The following is a 20,490-nucleotide window of genomic DNA, read 5'->3' as shown; positions in this document are numbered from 1 at the left end:
CATATATATCTCCACTTTAAATCCAATTCATGCAACAATTTATTACAAGACAACCTTCTCTCAAGTCCATAATCATGTATTTGTTAAACCAACAATGTCCATAGTCTTGTAAATATTATTGCGTCAATGTCACCCGTTGTGACTGTAATACAAGTTCATGACAATTAATGAAAACCCTGAATTGGGTCTGCCCTAAAGTCTGAGATTACTCCCTTGTCCCTAGTGGAGTTAATCATTAACAACTGGTTCTCTGAACTGATGAAATTTTAACAAACAGTTCCACAGAACTGTCCCGAACCAGCAGCATCCCCACCTCTGCATGTCACCCCATAACTGTCCATGTTGATTACAAAAGCAAACGGTATTTTCATACCTCTCAAGATGTAATTCTGGTAGTTCTGGTCTGCCTCCGCTCCTACTTTTATTAAGCATGTCAGGCCCTCCGCCACAACAAATTCATGAACCAAGTCCTTGTCATCCTGTCAAGAAAAGAGGGAGAAAATTAGATCCTCCTTATCGTTTTTCAAGTCCAACAAGTTCTAAGTGCTCCTATGATTTTGATATTGACACAAGACAAGATCTGCAGTCATGCACTAGGCAGAAATGGTGGTTGTCCACGCTGGACCTGGCCGTTGAGTTTGAGGATCTGTTTTTATGAGTCGCATTTCAGAACCGACGTAAAATCTGAAATATCTAAAATGGACCTAATGAAATGACACCTCAAATTCCCTCAGTGACCCATTCTTCCCCACCAATGTTTTAAATATATTTTAACCCGCTTTTTAGTTGTTTTAATAAAGTGTGTTTGATTTTAGTGGTGTTTGAATGTGATTTGATCACGTGTGTTTTAAATTGGTAGCCACCTTAGTGGACTTTGAAGAGGCACAAAGGTGGGATGCAAATTTTGTAAATAAACTCTGAGTTATGATGGGTGGGCAGGGTGGAGGATACGATGCCTGCCAAATGGCCCTGGACCACCTCATGCCTCTGGACTCGAGACATGTGTGATAAGGCTTACAGTGGTTCTAAATGCATTGACAGAGATGCAGCACATACACATTAGATGTATCAAGCATGGAAAAAGATCTCACTTTATTTATCCCTATGCAGAATCAACTGTCTCTGGAGTGAACTGTGATGTGGGGACAGCAGTAGAGAGGCTCCTGTCCCTCTTGGCAAAAAAATTCTGTTGCACCATCAGTGCAAAGACATCATCTTTAGGATTTCCATGTTCTACAATTATCATTGTGTGCTGCCGAGTCACAATTGACTCATGGCAATTCCAGGGCTGTGTGGTTTCCAAGGTAAGACAGGAGCTGAGGAACTTTTGCCATTGCCTGCCTCAGACCCTTTCCGCACGGGCCATTTAGACTGGTGTGGCGCCAATAAAAACGCCATTGTCTGCTGACCTCTGCTGATGATCTGTCCTTGAAAAACAACCTGTACATAAGTAAATTATCTTTGTTATTTTTACACACATCTTGCCCCTTGTATGTTCCTGCCTGGGAACTAAGTTCATAGGGAGGGACCCTCATGATTGTTTCATCAATCAACGCAGCTCGTCTGGTGGGTACCCAAGACGGGGCCTTTTCCACGGCAGCCCCACAATTATGGAACCATTTCCCCAAAGAAATGTGCCTGACTCCTTCACTTTCAATCGCCAAGGGGTAGTTGGAGACAATTTTATTTAGAATTGGGTTTGACTGATTTGACTTTTTTTAATTGGAAACCCTAACTGGAGATCTTTAAACTGTAGTCTTTAGGTCTTCTTAAAATTTTATTTACATTGTAAGCTGCCTTGAGTTCTGCCAGGCTGAAAGGCAGCTAATAAAGCTTCAAATAAATAAATAGCCATGTTCTTCTTGCTCACCATAAAACTTACCTTTTTTTTATTATTTATTATTTAGATTTTTATACCGCCCTATCCCCGAGGGGCTCCGGGCGGTGTACAACAAAACTAATACAAATCAAGTTTGGAGCAAACTATACAATTAAAACAACAGCAACCCACAGAGTCTCCATCGTTAAAATATACTGGATTTCATTAAAAACAGCAGTAATACCATAGTAGAAGGCGCCCAGTAAACCCTTTTTCTTAAAACCCTCCCCTAGGGAGCGGCCGGACTCCTCCATAGGAGGGTAATCTAGATGTCACCGAGCAGGGGCGCCATACTCAGCAGCTGGTTGCTCCAAAGGCCCGGCGGAACAACTCAGTCTTACAGGCCTTGCGGAATTCACCAAGATCCCGCAGGGCCCGGACAGCTGGAGGAAGAGTGTGAATCCAAAGCCTTTATACCCACTACTACTCTATAACTGAGGGCACCAACTGAGGGGAAAGTCTGGCCAGTTCCCCAAACATCTGAAGAGGCTGTGTGGATGCTTTGGTCTATTTATAGGAGCCTGGCAGAGTTGCAGTGTCTGAGAGTCGCTTTGTGCCTGTTTGTGCTTTCTACATATTGCCACAAGGACTTGGGGAAACATCAGAAGGGGGCTTTCCCCACTACAGAAGGGAGCTAAGGTCGACTCGGTTCCCTTCAGTGGAAGGCGATTCCAGGCTGTCCCCACAGCAACTGAGTTGGCCCCCTGGAACCGATCTAAGTGGGCGGGATCATCTTGGTGCCTGTTTTGCTCCTCGATTGTGATTGGTGCTTGTGTTATGGCGGGAAACGGGAGCGTTGCTTTTTTTTAAACAGTTTTTACAGTTTACAGTTACATGCGCTTTCTGCCCGCCACGACTCTCCCGTTCTGCGCATGTCACAAAAGCGGCTCGTGATTGGTTGAACGGATGAGGTGTCGTTTCAATGCTTCCCCACTTCGAAGCTTTGAAGCGGTATCGACCTTGTTCTGGCAGAAAAGTGTAGTTCATAACTGCGACAAGGATGTCGCAGTTCTGAGGGGGGGGGGGGCTGAGACAAAACAATGTTGAGCTCGGTGGCAGTGGGGATTCACTGAGGCGAACCTAGGTAGAAACCAGTTCAACTCTGTCAGTGGGGAAAGCCCCAAGAAGAGCCTTGTGGCCTGACTACTGGTTCAGAGCAGGGTTGACTGAGGCTTTCTGCCCATGTTTCAGCAACGCACATCAGGGAGGACAGAGGCAGCCACAGTGGGTCAGAATCCCAGAGGTGCCAGCCAGTGATGAAAGGGGGGGGGGCTGCCTTACCTGAGACCTGCAAGCTGCCCTCTTTCAATCGGGCTGTTTCAGTGTAGACAGGTGTTCAGACTGGAAAATGGGGCCCATCCACACTGGCACTTGTCCAAGGCATGCAGGTGTTTTGATCACACGCAATGATAATAGTGCTAGTGTATTAAATATTTGTATTTTATTTATGTTTTGTAACAATATTGTTAACTGCCCTGGCCCTGCAAGACTGAGCTGTTCTGCCGGGCCTTTGGGAAGGCTGGCCGCTGATAGCCCCCCTTTAACATCTGCGGATCCTGCCGTCCCTCCCCTCTTTTAGGAGATCAGTTAGTAGGTCGCCAGCTGTTGTACATTTGTTGTACTTCGGTACCAATACGCTGCTTTTAATGGGGCTTTAATGGTTTTAATGTGTATAGAGCCATTTCTTTATGATTTATTTAATTACCTTGAGATTTATCGATCTTATTCTGTGCTATATTTATATGTTCATGTTCACCGCCCTGAGCCCTCCGGGGGATGGCGGTCGGTAAGTAAGTAAGTAAGTAAATAAATAAATAAATAAATAAATAAATAAATAAATAAATAAATAAATAAATATTTGCCAGGGAAGGGCAGAAATAAAAATCAAAGTAAAGAATGTAATGTAATATGATACATATCAAATCATTTTGTGTTGGTACAAATTAAACTAAATATGCAAAGGGCTGACAAATGAGAGTTGGCATGCTGTAGCAATGAGGAACAGGTTGGCTCTAATCTGGAAAACCGTATTCAATTCCCCACTCCTCCTTATGAGTGGCAGACTCTTATTGGGTGAACTGAATTTGTTTCCCTGCTCCTCCACCAAAAGCCTGCTGGGTGACCTTGAGCCAGTAACGGTTCTCTCAGAACTCTCTCAGCCTCACCTACCTCAGAAGGTGCCCATTGTAATGAAATGAAGGGAAAGGAGTTCCTAAGCCACTTTGAGATTCCTTCTTACAGTTGAGAAAAGCGGGGTATAAATCTGAGCTCATTTTTTCTGCTCTTTGCTGAGGGAAAGGTCAGTTAAAAATGGCACAAGGAAGGGGAAGTTTTATCCAGAGCATCGAATAAGCAATCCAATATGGAACTTTGCAAATCTTTAAGCTGCTTTTTTGTCCTATTAAAGAAGGGGAATGTGTGAGGGCAGGGGGCGGGGGGAGGAGAACTTAAACCACCATCATGTCATGGACACAAATCTGCACTTTGTGCATTACATATTTTATCATGTATTTATAATGTGGTGGGGATGAAAGAGGGTCCAACCATCTGGATTGTGCAAAGGGAGATGAAAGGCATCCAAACTCATTTCTCTTACATTAAAAGCAGAGTGTTTACATCTCTCTGAAGGAAGGTAATCTTTTCAGGCCCATTAACTTGCTGATTTGCCAAGGCGAGTGACCTCAAATGAAAAAGGCTATTGTTCCAGCAGGGGGTTCCTGCTTTCCATATTCTTTCTTTTTTTTAAAAAAAGGCATCGGGACAACAGAATTTAGAGTTGAGAAATAAAGCGTCTGCAGCATGTGTGTGGTAACTGGAGACGAGGAAGAGAAGGAAATTAGCCCTGAGTAGAAAATCAGGACTGTGCAGCAATACAGAGAAGATTAATAGCTTGCCTGGCCCCATCAGAGAGCACTAAAGCAGCAAGAAGAAAAGCAGTCAAACATGGAAAGTTCTGGAAGTTTTATCCTAAGCTCTTCAGAGATAAAAGGGGAGCAAAGACGAGGGAGCAACTCCTGAAGGACTTTGGGGAGGTTTCCCTAGTCCTTGTCCACAAAACACGTTTCCTTAATAAGGTTGTCAACTCTGGGCTGGAAAATTCCTGGAGATTTTGGGAGGGGGGTCTGGGAAGGGCAGGATTTGGGGAGGAGAGGGATTTCAGCACACAGGGCCATTAAGTCCACCCTCTGAAGAAGCCATTTTCTCCAGGGGAAGGCATCTCTGTAGCTGGGAGATCAGTTTTAATTCCAGATCTCCAGTATCCACCTGGCGTTGGCAAAGCCGATTCATTAAACAAGGAAAAGACTGGTGAAACTTTCAGATGGGAGTTCAGGAAGCACGTGCGTTTTCAAATATAACTGACGTACCTGTCTGGAACAGACTTCCCAGAAATTCACAGAAGCAATACATTTCATTTGTTTTGAATTATTGGCCTTTCCCCCACTCACTGTTTGCTACTCGCTACTCTCACCGAGTAGCCGAGTAGCGCGGGGTCCAACTGCACTCCCCACTACAGGGGCGGCGACAACGCAGCCGCCCCGACTCTGCTGCTCTTGCGCCCCCTCAGCACAGGTCATTCTGGCGCTGCTCAAAACGGCGCCTTTTGATGACCCCGCACCCTGGGGAAGCCCGGGAAACACGACCCTCGCACTAAAAAGGTCCTGGATCAGATGAAACGGACGTGATTTTAAAAGTGGGGAAACGGTCATTATTCAGTGTAAGGCTGAACATACTCAAACAAAGTCGACTTTATGGAAAAGGAATGGACTTTATTGGTATATTTCACCCTAGATACAGGGTGCTGGAACTGAGGGTTATTGCCCTCAGTCCCAGTATATATAGGGTGTGTGGGCGGTCCAAAGGAGAGGTAAGTTTAGGGATCAGGAGAAACGAAATTGAAACTTAAAATGGAAACTGGGGTAAAAGTCTGTAGGACCTTGGTCCTGACATTCAGACACATTTCTGACAGACGCTTTCTGACTTTTAATGTGGTACCACATTTATATCACAGAGTTTGATCTATCTGGGACTATCAGAGATTGCAATGACTCGTTAGGAACACCACTGGAACATTATAAAATAAAACATTAAAATCCTATTTCATCATTTATATAATAAGCTGAAGACTCTTTGTTTCTTCTACTAAGTAAAGCTGAGAAAAAGTTCTTACTTAGCCTTAATTAAAAATGGGTAGAGACAATAGGATATGAACACACCAACTTTCAGGGGCCAAATCTAGGGTTGCCAAGTCCAGGTTGGAAAATCCTTGTAGATTTGGGGGTGGAGCCTGGGGAGAGTTTGGGGAGGGAACAAAACTTGGTGAGATATACCACCATATGGTCCAATCTCCAGAGAAGCCATTTTCTCCAGAGAAACTGATCTCTATAGTATGGAGATCACTTGTAATTCCAGAAGATCTCCAGGCCAGACCAAGTATCCAAAGGACCATCTTCTCCCATATGTTACTGCCTGAGAATTAAGCTCTGTCCCACCAAATCAAGAAGTTCATCTGGTGGGTACATGGAAAGGGTCTTTTCAGTGGCAGCCCCACAATTACATAACAACTTCCCCAGGGGAGTGCACTTGGTCCCCTCTCTTTCAATCTTTAGGGAGGAGCAGAAGATGGTTTTATTTAGGACTGCATTTGATTAAAGCAGTCCTAAATCATGATTTTATTTTGTTTATTGGCCATGCTGGCAGGGGCTGATGGGAATTGTAGTCCATAACATCTGGAGTGCCAAAGGTTCGCCACCACTGACCTAGGCCATTACATGGGGTAGCCCAATACTGAGAAGGGGGGTAGATGAGAAGTGCTTGGACATGGCATTCCAAAGAAGTCTGCAGCACTGACCCAGCAAGAAAACAAAGAATATCCCCCAAGGTCAGTGAAAAGCCCCCATGTAGCTCAATAGACTAAGTCACCCTTTTTGATGGCGTAAGTCTATGTCAGCAAAAGGGGGCATTCCTGGACTGAAAAGGCTCAGGAAGCTGGCTAAAGTCACCTCCACCTCTGGAATGCCCCCATCACGGCTGGCATGGGCTCCTGCCCCAGAGGAGCACTGGTGCCATAGGATCATGTGTGCCTGGCTACTGTGTAGCTGCACTGCTCCCCAGTACCAGCATAAGTGTGCCCCCACCTGCAAAAATGCCACTTATGCCACATTGAATGGCATTTATGCTGGCAGCGGGGTCACGAAGCGTCCAGAGCTCTTTTATACACACACCCTTTCACGACTGGATTAAGGACAAAAACAACATTCTGAAATGGACTCAGAAGCCAACTGGTAGCCAGCCTGTTAAAACAGGCAAGAAGCATTCCCATTGGCAAGAGCTGATGGGACAAGCAGTTCGTTGGCTGTTTTCAAGGGTAGCCCAACACACAGCATATTGCAGCTGTCCAGCTGTGAGACTGCACAAGTATGGATCAGTCAGTGAGTCTAGTAAAGGGGAGAACAGAGAACCAAACACAGCTAATCAAAGGCACGCTCGGCCACACCATATACGCCCGATTTCATTAGACAGAGCCCTGTCACACAACTGAGAACATAGGACCCAATTTCTTTTATGGCCAGGATTCAAAGAAACCTTTGTCCTTCATCTTTCAAAGATCAGACATGAATGCCATCTTTTCAAGCTGTGTATGTGTGTGGGGGTGGGGGGGAGGTGTTCAGAAGCAGTTTCTGATATGGGCCTCCCCTGCACAAGTCAATAACCTCACATCCAGCCTGCTAAAATGCCTCGCCCTGTCCACTGACTTCTGCACTTTTTCCCCTCTTCATTTCATTCTGGAAACATTCCCAAGCGCTTTTTCCTTCAAGCAAACCCTTTTACCACAATGTTTTCCCCACAAACATTTCTGAGCTCAATTCCCTTACCAGTGTGATCATCATAATGATGTCAGTCAGTCACAAGCCTTTATTGGCATAAAATAAACATACAAAATCAGCATACAAAATTTGCCCATTATTGCTCACAATTATCATAATGATGTGATATTTTTTCCCACCAAAAAGCCTGGCTATTATCCATGCCCCCTGTGCAACTACCCAACCTCCCCTTCTGCATAGTCCGCCATTTTCCCCAGCCCGCCCCCACACTCCTCTCCTTTCCTCTTCTTTCCCCTCCCTTGTTTATTTGTATTATCAAGTTAGTGAATTTTCACCAGAGCATCAAGCAGAAAGAGCAAGAGCAAGGTTTGGACACCTTTACCATTATTATTATCATCAGTGCTATATTACCGCTGTTTTAAAGATTTTAGTAATTTATTTTATCATATTTTATGTTGTACACCGCCCAGAGCCCCTTGGGGATGGGGCGGTATAAAAGTCTAAACAATCAATCAATCAATCAATCAATCAATCAATCAATCAATCAATCAATCAATCAATCAATAAATTGTGCATATTCACTGCGTAAAGAACGACATCCGAACGAAATTGATTTTTGCACACGTATCCAGAAAAAGCAAGAACCTTGTTGAGTTTGACCAATAGCAACGTTCGGGAAACATCTGAAGGTGAGGGGTGCGAACAAACTTTATAGAAAAAGATTAGATCGAGAACACCTAAAATAACAAAGTAAACTACCTGCGGGGGGGGGGGGGGGAGAACATGATTCTGTATTCTACTACTCAAAGTCATTCATACAGCACAAACAATTTGCACTAAATATAGGCTCACGTGTAATGCATCAATCACAACTTCCAGGAAAAGTGTGTTATGATTCATATATTCATAAATATGAAACTTAAACAATACGTACCACTGTGCTTTCAGTGAGAAAATTAATTGAATAATGGAATGCAATTTCAAATGCACACTCAGTGTTATCCAACAACATACAATGGAGTGATATAACAAAAAAAACACACCCAAATTTGTGCAACTGGTTTGAGGAACATTTTGCATACAGTTCACCATCCAGCTTGAAACTTTACTTGAAAATATTATATCATGTGACTTCCTACAAGAATTTTCATCTGACGTAACCACAACCCTTTGAAGTCTGTATTTGAGGTCAGATTTTATCCAGAGGACCAACTAGCTGTGTGGGTTTTTTGTTATCACTCCATTGTATGTTGGACGAGCTGAGTGTGCATTTGAAATTATGTTCCAAAAAGTTTATCTTTGCTAGAAATGAGGGAGCTTCAGCTTTCGAAGTGGTGGCTCCATATTGAAAAAAAAAATCTTCTCCTTGGGTTTCTCATGGGAGTCTCTTCATATGCTTACCGCCACAGAAATATACCATCATCTAAAGATCAGACTGTACGACCAGGAATACCAATCTCTCCTGAGTGCTGCACAAAGCTCCTGTTCCCCTCTATACTTTGGGATCACACCCCCGAAATCTAGCCCTGCTGAATACTTAGAACAGCTTGTTAATTATAAGTGCAGATGGGTCATGACCAGAGCAAGGTGCAACTCATTCTCCTCTGTCTATCTTCAAGGTCGTTTCCTTAACATCCCACAAAGTGAGCGTTGCTGTCGGGACTGTCCCAACGCTATAGACTCAATCCCCCATATCCTGCTTTACTGTTCGAGGTATAATGATATTAGAACCGATCTGGGAGCTTTACTACCTCTAGAATTTATGTTTCTCTCAGACAAACTAAAAATGTCTAAGCTATTGAACAGCCCTCATGTAGAAATTTCTGAAGCAGTTGCTACATTTTTAATCCATGTTCTACATGATGTGTAACAATGATCCTGTTTTTGTATTTGGAATGTATGGTACTTCTGGTTTATGCCTAATAAAGGTGTTTGGATTGGATTGGACTCAATTAATTTTGTCACTGAGAGCATGGTGTGGTGCCTATTGTTTGAGTTTCATATTTATGAATATATGAATCATAACAAACTTTTTCTGGATGTTGTGATCGATGCACTACAGGTGAACATATATTTAGTGCAAATTCTTTGTGCTGCTACTGGTGCACTAATCCCCTATGGTAAGGAGCAGCAAGTACTCTGGTGCACGCTTAAGCTTAACACAGAAACAGGGGAACATAGAGCAAGAGGAAAGTGTATTCATTATGTTCTAGTTTGCTTGGAGAGGGTTTCAGGCAAATGTGCCTGGAAAGAAAGGCTAGGCTACCCTCTGCCACAATAGAAAGTGCTCAAAGCTCTCTCAAACTAGAGTGGTTCATGACGACCACCTGTTGTTCTTAAATAAACCAAACAGATAATAGGATTAACCCCTGTCTCATTTCATTATTTAAGCCTCATGTTTTAATGTTTGGATACAGACTTTGCACTGGAATTAAAAAAAAACCAACCTGGAAGAAATAAGTGTGAAAGTATATATTTTTATTTGTTTGTTTGTTTGTTTATTGGATTTATATCCCGCCCAATGCCCGATGGGCTCTGGGCAGGTCACAACAAGCTTAGAACATTAAAATATGGCACTCAGCTCAAACCGGCTGAACTCATCATTAACAACCAACAATATGTAGACACAATGCTATAAATTGTATGGTTATGAAGACAAGATGTTCAAATAGGAGATTCAGTAGCATATTACTGCTTTTAAGTTCCTTATTTCAATACTGCGATACTTTCTGAGTGAAATCTGATTAGGCTTTTTACACTATGGCACAGAGACCCCTGACCTGTTTGAGCCAGTGGGCACTTTGAAATTCTGAAACTCTGTGGCGGGCACAGCCACAAAATGGCTGCTGCAGGAGGCCGGGTCAGCCACAAAATGGCTGCCACAGCTTGCCCTCAGTCACACAGAGAAGATTCTTGTGCAGCAGCAGCAGTTGCTGCCAAAGCAATCTTTTTTAAAAAATCTGCTCATGCAATCAAGTCTGCAAGGGTTAATCAGATATCCTGCTGGATAAAAGCAGGGGGGTGCCAGAAAAAAGTATCTGGGACTACTACAGTACCCACAAACACCTTGTTGAGGAAGGCCTTGCCTTCCATAAAGAAGTTTCATAAAGAAGTGACAGCGTTTATAGCAAAATAGTGCACATACTTGCACATCTGCATACATACATGCTTTGTGAAAATCAAGAAGTGCATGAGTGGGGGACACTATTGTTGTTGTTGTTGTTTATTTGATTTGATATACCAGGCCTTGCTCACACATTTAGAAACACAGTGTGACAAATGCACTTATCCTGCATTCAGGTTACAGGGTGGAGCCACCCCTGAAAGAGTTAAGCCCTGGCCAGCCCTGATTGGCCAGAGAAAAATAGGCAGATACTATAAATACTGTCAGCGAGAGTGCTGAGGGGTTCTTCTTTTTCGAGTCTTTTGACTTTGTGGCTCTGTGTGAGCTTGTGTGCCCTCGGGTACTTTTTGTAGCAGCGTGAGGAGAATCGGCCAGATCTCTCACGGCTGTTGTGGAGTAATAGCTAAGGAAGCTATTCAGCCAGCTAAAAAAAACCCCTGAGTTTGGAGGAGAGTGTCCGCCCTCAGGTGTTTTGTTTTATTTGTGAGGGAAACCTCTGTAAAAGTCTATAAGTCTGTCCTCCACATTTAGCACCAGTCTTGGGAGGCCCAGTCCCTGTGGCAGAGAAGCCAGATTTTGGGAGTGTGGGAGAGGGAGGCTGTTATGCCTGAATCCCACTGGGTGTAGACTGGGTGTTTTTATTTTGTGGTGAGGTACAGTGGACTGAAGTTTTATTTTTATGAGGGAGTGTGAAACCTCCAAAGCAACATCATTTCTGAAACCTCTTTTTATGAAGTAACATCTTAAGTAAAGTGACACCTGCGAGTGTTCATTGTGTAACTGAAGCAAAGTGCCTGCAACCATTAAGCTTAAAACAAACTGACTCTGCAACCGTTAAGCTTAAGCAAACTTTCTCTGAAATCAATATGCTTATTTCCTCTCAAAGTTACCTGAGAAGCCTCTGTTAAGCCAGCAATAAAAGTTTTCAGTTTTTGTTCATCTTATAAACCGTTCCAGTTCTTCATTATTTGTTTTATCTGTGTCTGTGTTCCCCAGTCAGGGTGGTGGCCGTTTAAAAATCAGTATTGAGTGGGCTATATTTATGGAAAGAAAATTTATTTTTGGTGGCAGCACAGAAAAGAATATATAAGCCCCTTCTTTCACACACAGCTACAGATTTAAGAGGCATTGCTCTTTCCAGACCTTGTGAGAATTAGTGATAGATCCAAATATTTGAATTGAGTGCAAACATGTAATGGACAAACTCAAGCATTATCCTGTGCTTATTATGCGCTGAGTCCCCAAACAGAATTCAGGCCACCTAAGCTTAAAGTGGACTTGTAAACCTGCTAGTTCCATACTTGTGTGTGTGTGTGCGCGCGCTCTAAGAGGTGCAAATGGCAGAGGACTTACCATGCAAGTCTAAATTCTGAGCATGCTCAGAAGCATTGTTTCCTCTTAAAGGCATGGCCATTGTAGCTGTCGATACCCATAATCGCATTGCATCCCAGGGTGATTCCGCACAGGACCAATAAAATGGGTTTAGGACCTTTTAAAAAGCGTTATGGGGAGAATTTCCCACAAAACTCCTTTCCCAAACATTTCTAACCCATTAGATTTGCCTGAACCCAAGTTAAATGAAAGTTGCTAAATTAGCAATTTTTTCCTCTCCAACTTGGGTTTCAGACACTTTTTGCTTGTCTGCACAAACTATGGCATGCAGGGAGCATTCTATTTCTCCCCCTCTTATGGCAAGAGACATTCAGAGGTGGTTTGCCATGGCTGCCTCTCCATCACAACCTTGACATTCCCTGATGGTCTACCATCTAAATACTGATCAGGGCTGACCCTGCTTAACTTCTGAAGTCCGGCAAGATTAGGCTAGCTCAGGGTCATGTGACCACACACACAAAAAAACAATAGGTAATGTTGACATGCGTCTGTTTATCCTAAAAATAGTAAACAAGTTATGGTGTTTTGGAAACAAACCACAATATCCCCGGCCACTTCAACTTTTTTCCTTATTAAAAGGGAACGGAGGAGAAGGTGCCCAGCTTAGGAATCCTCAACAGAATTGCAACGTGCAGAAACAGAACAGTTCATTGCTTTGTCCAAACAAATCTTCTATAGTCTTTGCAAATCCAGCTTTCCAATGCAATTTGACACAAAACACAAAAGGTGTGTTTAGTATATAGTCTGGGCCATTACGCTAACTTGATTTTGGCACATGCCTGGGAACTGAGAAGAAAAACAGGCTATTCACTTTAATGGATGACAATATTTGCAGTGAGAGGGAAGCGGAGCCCTTTCATTTCCAGCAGTGGTGGTGAAGTTAGAGGGCATCTACTCAGCTTCCTCCCATATTGGGGATGTGGCAGCGGCAAAGAGAGGCCAGCCGGTCGTTCAAAGGGTGACTCCCTGGCCAGACCTCTTCCCTCCCACCATTCTCTAGTGCTTTGGGTGCAGCTTCTGTACCCATGCTAGGCCTGCCCAAGGTACCCTGGGAAATGTAGTCAATACTCCAGAAGCGCAAGGAAAGTGCAGAGGAGGAGTGGGAGGAGAGGAGTTCTTCTCTGACTCATATATCTCACGGGCCCTAACCCCAGAAGGTGAATTCTGCAAAAGGCCACAGCTCACACACCAAGCCCAGGGTGTACAGGTTTCACTGGAATGCATACAGGGGCATAGCTTTATAAAATGGCACCCGAGCTAACCCGGGGCACTGCACCCTCCCACATGAAGGCTGGGGCTGGGCAGGCCCATTTGATATGGCCTCAACTGGCCTGGGCCCAGCTTTAAACTGCAGCCTGGCCTGGATCAGAATGAGAACTGAGGGCTGACCAGCTCTAGCTTTATTAAACAGAACAGCAAATATATACAGTCAAACCAATACTGAAAGATATGAGGCCAGCCAAGCCTAAAAAACAAGGACTGTATATATAGGGATACAAGGTGATTATTATAAAGATTATTCATAAAGATATATTGTGACTGGAACGCAATATGACTATTGCAGGTTTCGTTCCTCATGGACAATGTTTATGACATGCTCTCATTATATGTGTGTTTATTACCTTTCTATCCAGTTAAATAACCACAATATATCTTTATGAATAATCTTTATGAACGGTTTATGAAGTATCTGTTGAAATTACACTCAAACTAACTGCTTATACCTCATTGCCTTGTATCCCTATATATACAGTCCTTGTTTTTTAGGCTTGGCTGGCCTCATATCTTTCAGCTCTAGCTTTATACTGGTGGCTCCACCTCCGAGCTCCACCTCCAGTCAGCGGGAGCTTGGGGTGGAGCCAACAGTATAAAGCTCGAGTCGGTTAGCTCCCAGTGCTCAGTCGTTCAAAGCTGGTCCCCGGAGAGCTGAGGCCAGGATCAAAAAGCCCTGCCCTGCCCTCAATCTCCACATGGGGGTGGGGTGAGCTGGCCGGCCCCTCTCCCAAACTCCACGTGGAAATTGGGGTGGGTTGAGTCCCTTTCGCCAGCGTTCAACTGCCCCCCCCCCCAAGTGAATGGCGCCTTGGCACACATACATAGTATGCGCTCTCCCATTGTGATGAGGCCTCCCAGATACAGCCTACTTCCAAACTTCTGTGACAATTTGATGCATATCTGGAATTCCAACGTCTGTGCATCGCATCTGTGTATGAAAGATGCAATGGAGCCCCACAGGTCACACAGTTCCCAGCACCTGAGGGAATGGGGAATTCCTCAAGGGTGCAAAGAGCTTCTGCACATACAGTGACCCTCCGGACTACGATGCCTGTGTGCAGGTTGAGTAGAACAGTGTCTATATGCACAAGTGTCATGGAAAATTGGGGGTTTAAAAAGATTTTTTTTTTTGGCATTCCCTCAAAGATTCCTCTTTCCCAACCAATGTTTCAACTGCTGTTTTTTATGCTGTGTAAGTCTTTTAACTGTTTTTAATTGTTTTAATGATGTGGGTTGGGGGATTGGTTTCAATGGTTTTAAAATGTGATTATATCACCTATGTTTTAAATTGTTAGCTGGCTCAGTGGCTCTTTGAAAGGCAAAAAAACATGTTGTGAGGGTGTACCTGACTTAAAAAACTCCATACATATGCTTACCGCCATGGAAATTTACCATCATCTAAAGATCAGACTGTACGACCAGGAATACCAATCTCTCCTGAGTGCTGCACAAAGCTCCTGTTCCCCTCTATACTTTGGGATCACACCCCCGAAATCTAGCCCTGCTGTACATTTAGAACAGCTTCTTAATTATTAGTGCAGATGGGTCATGACAAGAGCAAGGTGCAACTCATTCCCCTCTGCCTATCTTCAAGGTCGTTTCCTTAGCATCCCACAAAGTGAGAGTTGCTGTCGGTACTGTCCCAACGCTATAGACTCAATCCCCCATATCCTGCTTTACTGTTCGAGGTATAATGATATTAGAACCGATCTGGGAGCTTTACTACCTCTAGAATTCATGTTTCTCTCAGACAAACTAAAAATGTCTAAGCTATTGAACAGCCCTAATGTAGAAATTTCTGAAGCAGTTGCTACATTTTAAATCCATGTTCTACATGATATATAACAATGATCCTGTTTTTGTATTTGGAATGTAGGGTACTTCTGGTTTATGCCTAATAAAGGTTTTTGGATTGGATTGGAAAAAACTCCTCTGGGTTCAGGCGTGGATTGGCCATTTAACACCAACACCAGCGTTCGTGCCCCTGGAGTACATGCCCCTTATGTTGGAGCAGGGGTCAGGCTATAGGAATAAATACCTGTAGAGCAGTTCATTCAGAGACCAGCAGCCAAGAGAAGTCATAGTTGATCTCCTATTAACTTCGCAAAGAAATCCAGTAAGAAGGCAAAAAGCAAATATAAATTCCTTGTGCTGTATTACTGGTGAAGGTAGAAAGGGTGAGAGGACTTGTAAAAGGCTATGAAGGAGCCAACAAATTAAATCAGACTTCACAAGAGATTTTAGCTTGAAATGAATCCTAGTCCTATTGCACTGCTTATTAGATATCTTCTGCTATTGAACTGCATTCACTTATACTATGTAATCCATGTAAGAGAGCCCAAGTGGTATAAAGTGGTACAGTGCTGGACTAGGATCTGGGAGATGCAGGTTTTATTTCTGTCATAGAAGTTTGCTGGGTGACCTTGGATCCACCACATACTCTTAGCCTAACCTACTTCGCAAGGTTGTTGTAAGGATAAAATGGAGGAGAGGAAAAGGATGTCAGCTGCCTTGGGTCCTTACTGGAGAGAAAGGTTGATATAAACACAAGCAAATAAAACCTGCTCTCCAATCCATCTGCATATTTTGCCTCGTTTTCCCACTCCTGCTAACTATCTACATCTCCTACATGAGCCCACTCTGAGACGCGCTGTCACCTTAGCCAGATGCAATGTTCTTCCTTCTACCAGACGATACAACAGAGAGCACCATCTTCCATCCTCTGATAGATCTTACACCTGCAATCCTGGTCTTGAAGAAACCGTCCATCATGTTCTATTATTCTGCCCTTTATATGCCGTAGAGCGGGAAAGACTACTTAACCCTCTCTTAGCTGATCTAGGCAACACTACAGATGCTGTCAAAACTTTGTTCTTGCTAGACAGCAACTCAACTGTTACCATCGAACAAACTGCCAGATTTTTGTGTGTTGTCATCACTGAACGTTCCCAAATACTTAGCAGACTCAAACCCAATTCAGTGGCTTAATATTCCAGATCTCATGGTGCTTGGTTTTTTTTAATTTTTTTACCAGCCAATTTTAATTTCCATTGTATAATTTATATATATATGCCATTAAAGGTTTCTAAATCTAAAAAAATATATAAACAAAGTTAATAAATAAATAATCTCGCCTTGAGTCTGAGACAGGCTATATAAATTATGTAAATAAATACATTAACAAAGAATGCTATCATTGCTTGAAATAACATAATCCATTTTTAAACAGTGATGACAAAATCTAAAAGATACAAGATGAAATTAATATTCCAAAATGCTAGTTTATCATGGAGAAGCTGTGATGGGACAGAAAAATATGGGTGTTTTTTTTTGTTCTTTGTAACGGAATACCATTGGCTTCCCCCCCAAACCTCTGCAGCCAGAATCTCAAGCAGGGTGCCTGCTCTCTGCACAAGCTGCTACAGGTTTTTCTACCCCAAAGTCCCGTAATCAAACGTCACCTACTCCATTCCTGGAGGAGTCATCCATCACTCCCTTTATGAACAGGGGTGTTCTGTGAGACACACCTCCTTCCTCATCTCAATGAGATCACTGGAGAACACTGCTTCTCTCCTCAGGATGATTGATGACTCTTTTGGAAGTGAAGTGTGTGACATTTGATTTCTCTGGCTGATAGGATTCTGTGCCTCCAAACACCTTCCAGTTAATCTTTTCAACAGACTGTAAAAGAGAGAGAGAGCAGCCCTAGTTGAACTGAATAGCACAATTGTTAGAAATGATTAATGGAATAATGACATATGTTTAAAAGGGGAAGAAAACCCTGCAGAGAGAAAAGGAAGAATTCTCAACCAGTTTTGCTTTTCACCCTGCTGCCTGATAGTTGCGCTGCACCGGGACTGGAAGGGCGCGCAAGGCTGACCGTGGGTTTATGGGGAAATTGTGTCTGGTTAAAGAAAATGGAAACAAACATCTGCAATAACTACGGAGCCCAACAGGTTCTCTTTTACACCATCCGGCTATTAGCCAAACCAGGACTGTGCAACTTGTGAATCACCCAGTGGAATCCAGCCACAGCTGGTAGCCCACAGTGCAGGCAGAAAACTTGCTTTTTGCATGGCTTGCAAAAACTGGGTGGTTTTCCAGTGTCTGGCCCAGATTTATACAAGCATCTGCTGGCTGCACTCAGCTTGCTGGGTTGCATATCTGAAGTAATCCCAAAGTGCAAGTCGATCTAATTCCTTTCAAGGGGAAATCACCTTACAAAGAGGTGGATGCAAAGATTGCACACACCACATTTTCCCATTGGGAGGTTGGGACGGCTGATTATTTTAGGCGTAGGAGGTTAAGCGTAGGAGGTTAAGAGCTCGTGTATCTAATCTGGAGGAATTGGGTTTGATTCCCAGCTCTGCCGCCTGAGCTGTGGAGGCTTATCTGGGGAATTTAGATTAGCCTGTGCACTCCCACACACGCCAGCTGGGTGACCTTGGGCTAGTCACAGCTTCTCGGAGCTCTCTCAGCCCCACCTACCTCACAGGGTGTTTGTTGTGGGGGGGGGGAGAGCAAGGAGAGTGTAAGCCCCTTTGAGTCTCCTGCAGGAGAGAAAGGGGGGATATAAATCCAAACTCTTCTTCTTCTCTTCTACTCTCTACTGCTTTTTCTTCTCTAAAACGTATTTCATTTCTGTGTCCTGTGATATCTTCATAGCTCAACAAATAATTTATTTTTGCCACCCAACTCACACCTGGTCCACACATTCGATCTGTAAAGAAGACAACTGCCAGTGTATGTTTAAAAAATGTTATTATATTTGATTTGCAACTTCTTTCATACTGATGAAATCTAGTCGTGCTGCAGCTTTGTCTATGTAATTGGACATTAACAACCCATGGGACTGACACCACCATCTTTACTAGTGTTTAGAGAACGCCAGTGAGACCCACAAAGACATCTCATTTCCCCGCCGCCACTATTTCCTCTTTCTCCTCCCTGAAAGTCCCCACGGCCTTTCTCTCGCCCTGCTCCTTTCTCTATTTCCCAGCCAAGAGTTTATCTGCTCCCTTGTCTTCAGGTGTTCCTCTGCAACAGCACAGCATCTAATTAGGAAAACTGAGGCCCGTTTGTATAGTGCTGGCCTGCCACTGGGAAAGACTTGCATGGTAGGGAGTCCTCAAGGACTGGTGGGGGGGGCACCTCACTGTCCCCCCTATCCTGCTACCTGTACTGTCTCTTGGAAGCCCACAGTCTCTCCCCAATCTCTGCCTCATTCCCTCCCTCTCAGCCAATCACCAATCTACCTTTTTATCTGCCTCCCATCTTCAACTAGATTTATTATTTTTTTACTTTATTTATACCCCACCTTTCACCAAAGCAACGTACATTATTCTCCCCTCCCCCTTTTTTATCCTCACAACAATCCTGTGAGGTAGGTTAGGGTGAAAGAAAGTGATTGGTCCCAAAATCACTCAATGGGCTTCCACAAGAAGATGCAAACTTGAACCTGTCTGAAGCTCCAACTGATATATCACACGGGCTTTAACAGGGCAGCTGCTGCTGTTGAATAGTAGAAAAGCAGCCAGGTCTAGTTGAGTTACACAAGTTGGGTGGCATCAAGTCACCCAGAGGTTGCTTCCAGGCTTGGGATTGCCAATCTCCTGGTGGGGCCTGGAGATCTCCCAGAATTACAACTGAACTGCAGAGGACAGAGATCTCTCCGCCTGCACAAAATGACTGCTGTGGAGGGTGGAGTCTATGGCAGCACAACAGGCTTTAGCCCTTCCCAACACTGCCCTCCTTAGACGCCACCACAAAATCTCCAGGGATTTCCCAAGCTGGAGCTTGCAACCCTGGGCCCTTTCCCCACTCACCGTTTGCTGCGTGCTACTCTCGCCAAGCAGCACGGGGTCCACCTGCACTCCCCACTACAGGGGCGGCGACAACGCAGCAGCCCCGACTCTGCTGCTCTTGCGCCCCCTCAGCGCAGGTCATTCTGGCGCCTTTTGATGACCCCGCGCAGAGCGCGAGGCAGTGGGGAAGCCTGGGAACACGACCCTCACGCTAAAAAGGTCCTGGACCAGACGAAACCGACGTCATTTTAAAAGTGGGGAAACGGCCCTAGTTAAGCCTAGCCCCAATGAGTCCCAAAGGCTAAAAAGAGGCATGAAAAGGACCCTGCCCTTTCTACTCCTTACCTTTTCATTAACAGAAAACCAGCTTGGAATGCCATGGCCGCCTAGCACCAGCCATTAAGGGAATCCATCTGTTAAAGCTCCAGGCGCTCCATTTATCATTTTGGGTTGGGGTTTTTTTTACCATCTCCCATCTTGCTGAGATTAACAAGATGGCCCTTTTTCACCTTTCTCACACACTGTATTAAGTATTAAGGAACAGATGAGAAATAAACATTTGAGGAAAACAAACGTGGTAGATCAGAACCATTAAGAAGACAAAGTACCAGGTAAATGTGACAGGAGGCAGCATTGCTAAGATAACCTGACACCAACCTCACAAGAACACTCACTTACTTGAAATATTTGTTTCAAGGAGAAGAGGGCCCGCCTCAGCTCCCGCCCACTGGAGTTGTACAGCTTTTCTGAAAGAAAAGACAAAATAATGTAAAATAAAAACATCTGTAGTGAAAAACTGATGTACCACTTCTTTGGATCCAAGTCACTGATAGTCACTTTGCATAACATTGTCTGTTTCAGTTCGTGACGGAATTGGGCAACTCTCAGGAAATTCCTAGAGATTTGGGGTGGAGGCGGGATGTGGGGGTGGGGAGGGGGACCTCAGGGGAGTATGGAATCTGCCCTCTGAAGCAGCTATTTTTTCCTGTAGCCAGAAGATCAGTTGCAATTCTGGGAGATCTTCAAGCCCTGCCTGGCAGCTGGCGAATCTAGCTCCAGATAATTCTACTTAGCAGGACATCCATCATTGTTTCACCTTTAACAGAAAAGAGTTTAGGAGCACTGGATGCAACCTGGAAGGGACACATCAGATTCAAGTTCCTTTTTATTTGGAACTGGAGGAGGAGGAAG

The 20,490-nt window shown here is 44.0% G+C and overlaps 1 protein-coding gene across 1 annotated transcript in view; it reads right to left on the bottom strand.

Moving 5' to 3' along the window:
• The window catches only part of FHOD3 (formin homology 2 domain containing 3), a 372,798-nt gene that overhangs the window by 173,140 nt on the left and 179,168 nt on the right, over positions 1-20,490 (bottom strand). The window contains 2 exon segments of the mRNA XM_048511340.1: positions 374-479; positions 19,978-20,045. Coding sequence (XP_048367297.1) covers positions 374-479; positions 19,978-20,045 — 174 coding nt within the window.

Source organism: Sphaerodactylus townsendi, linkage group LG11 (assembly GCF_021028975.2).
Source record: "Sphaerodactylus townsendi isolate TG3544 linkage group LG11, MPM_Stown_v2.3, whole genome shotgun sequence".
Taxonomy (NCBI): Eukaryota; Metazoa; Chordata; class Lepidosauria; order Squamata; family Sphaerodactylidae; genus Sphaerodactylus; species Sphaerodactylus townsendi.
This window is presented reverse-complemented; position numbering and strand designations above follow the sequence as displayed.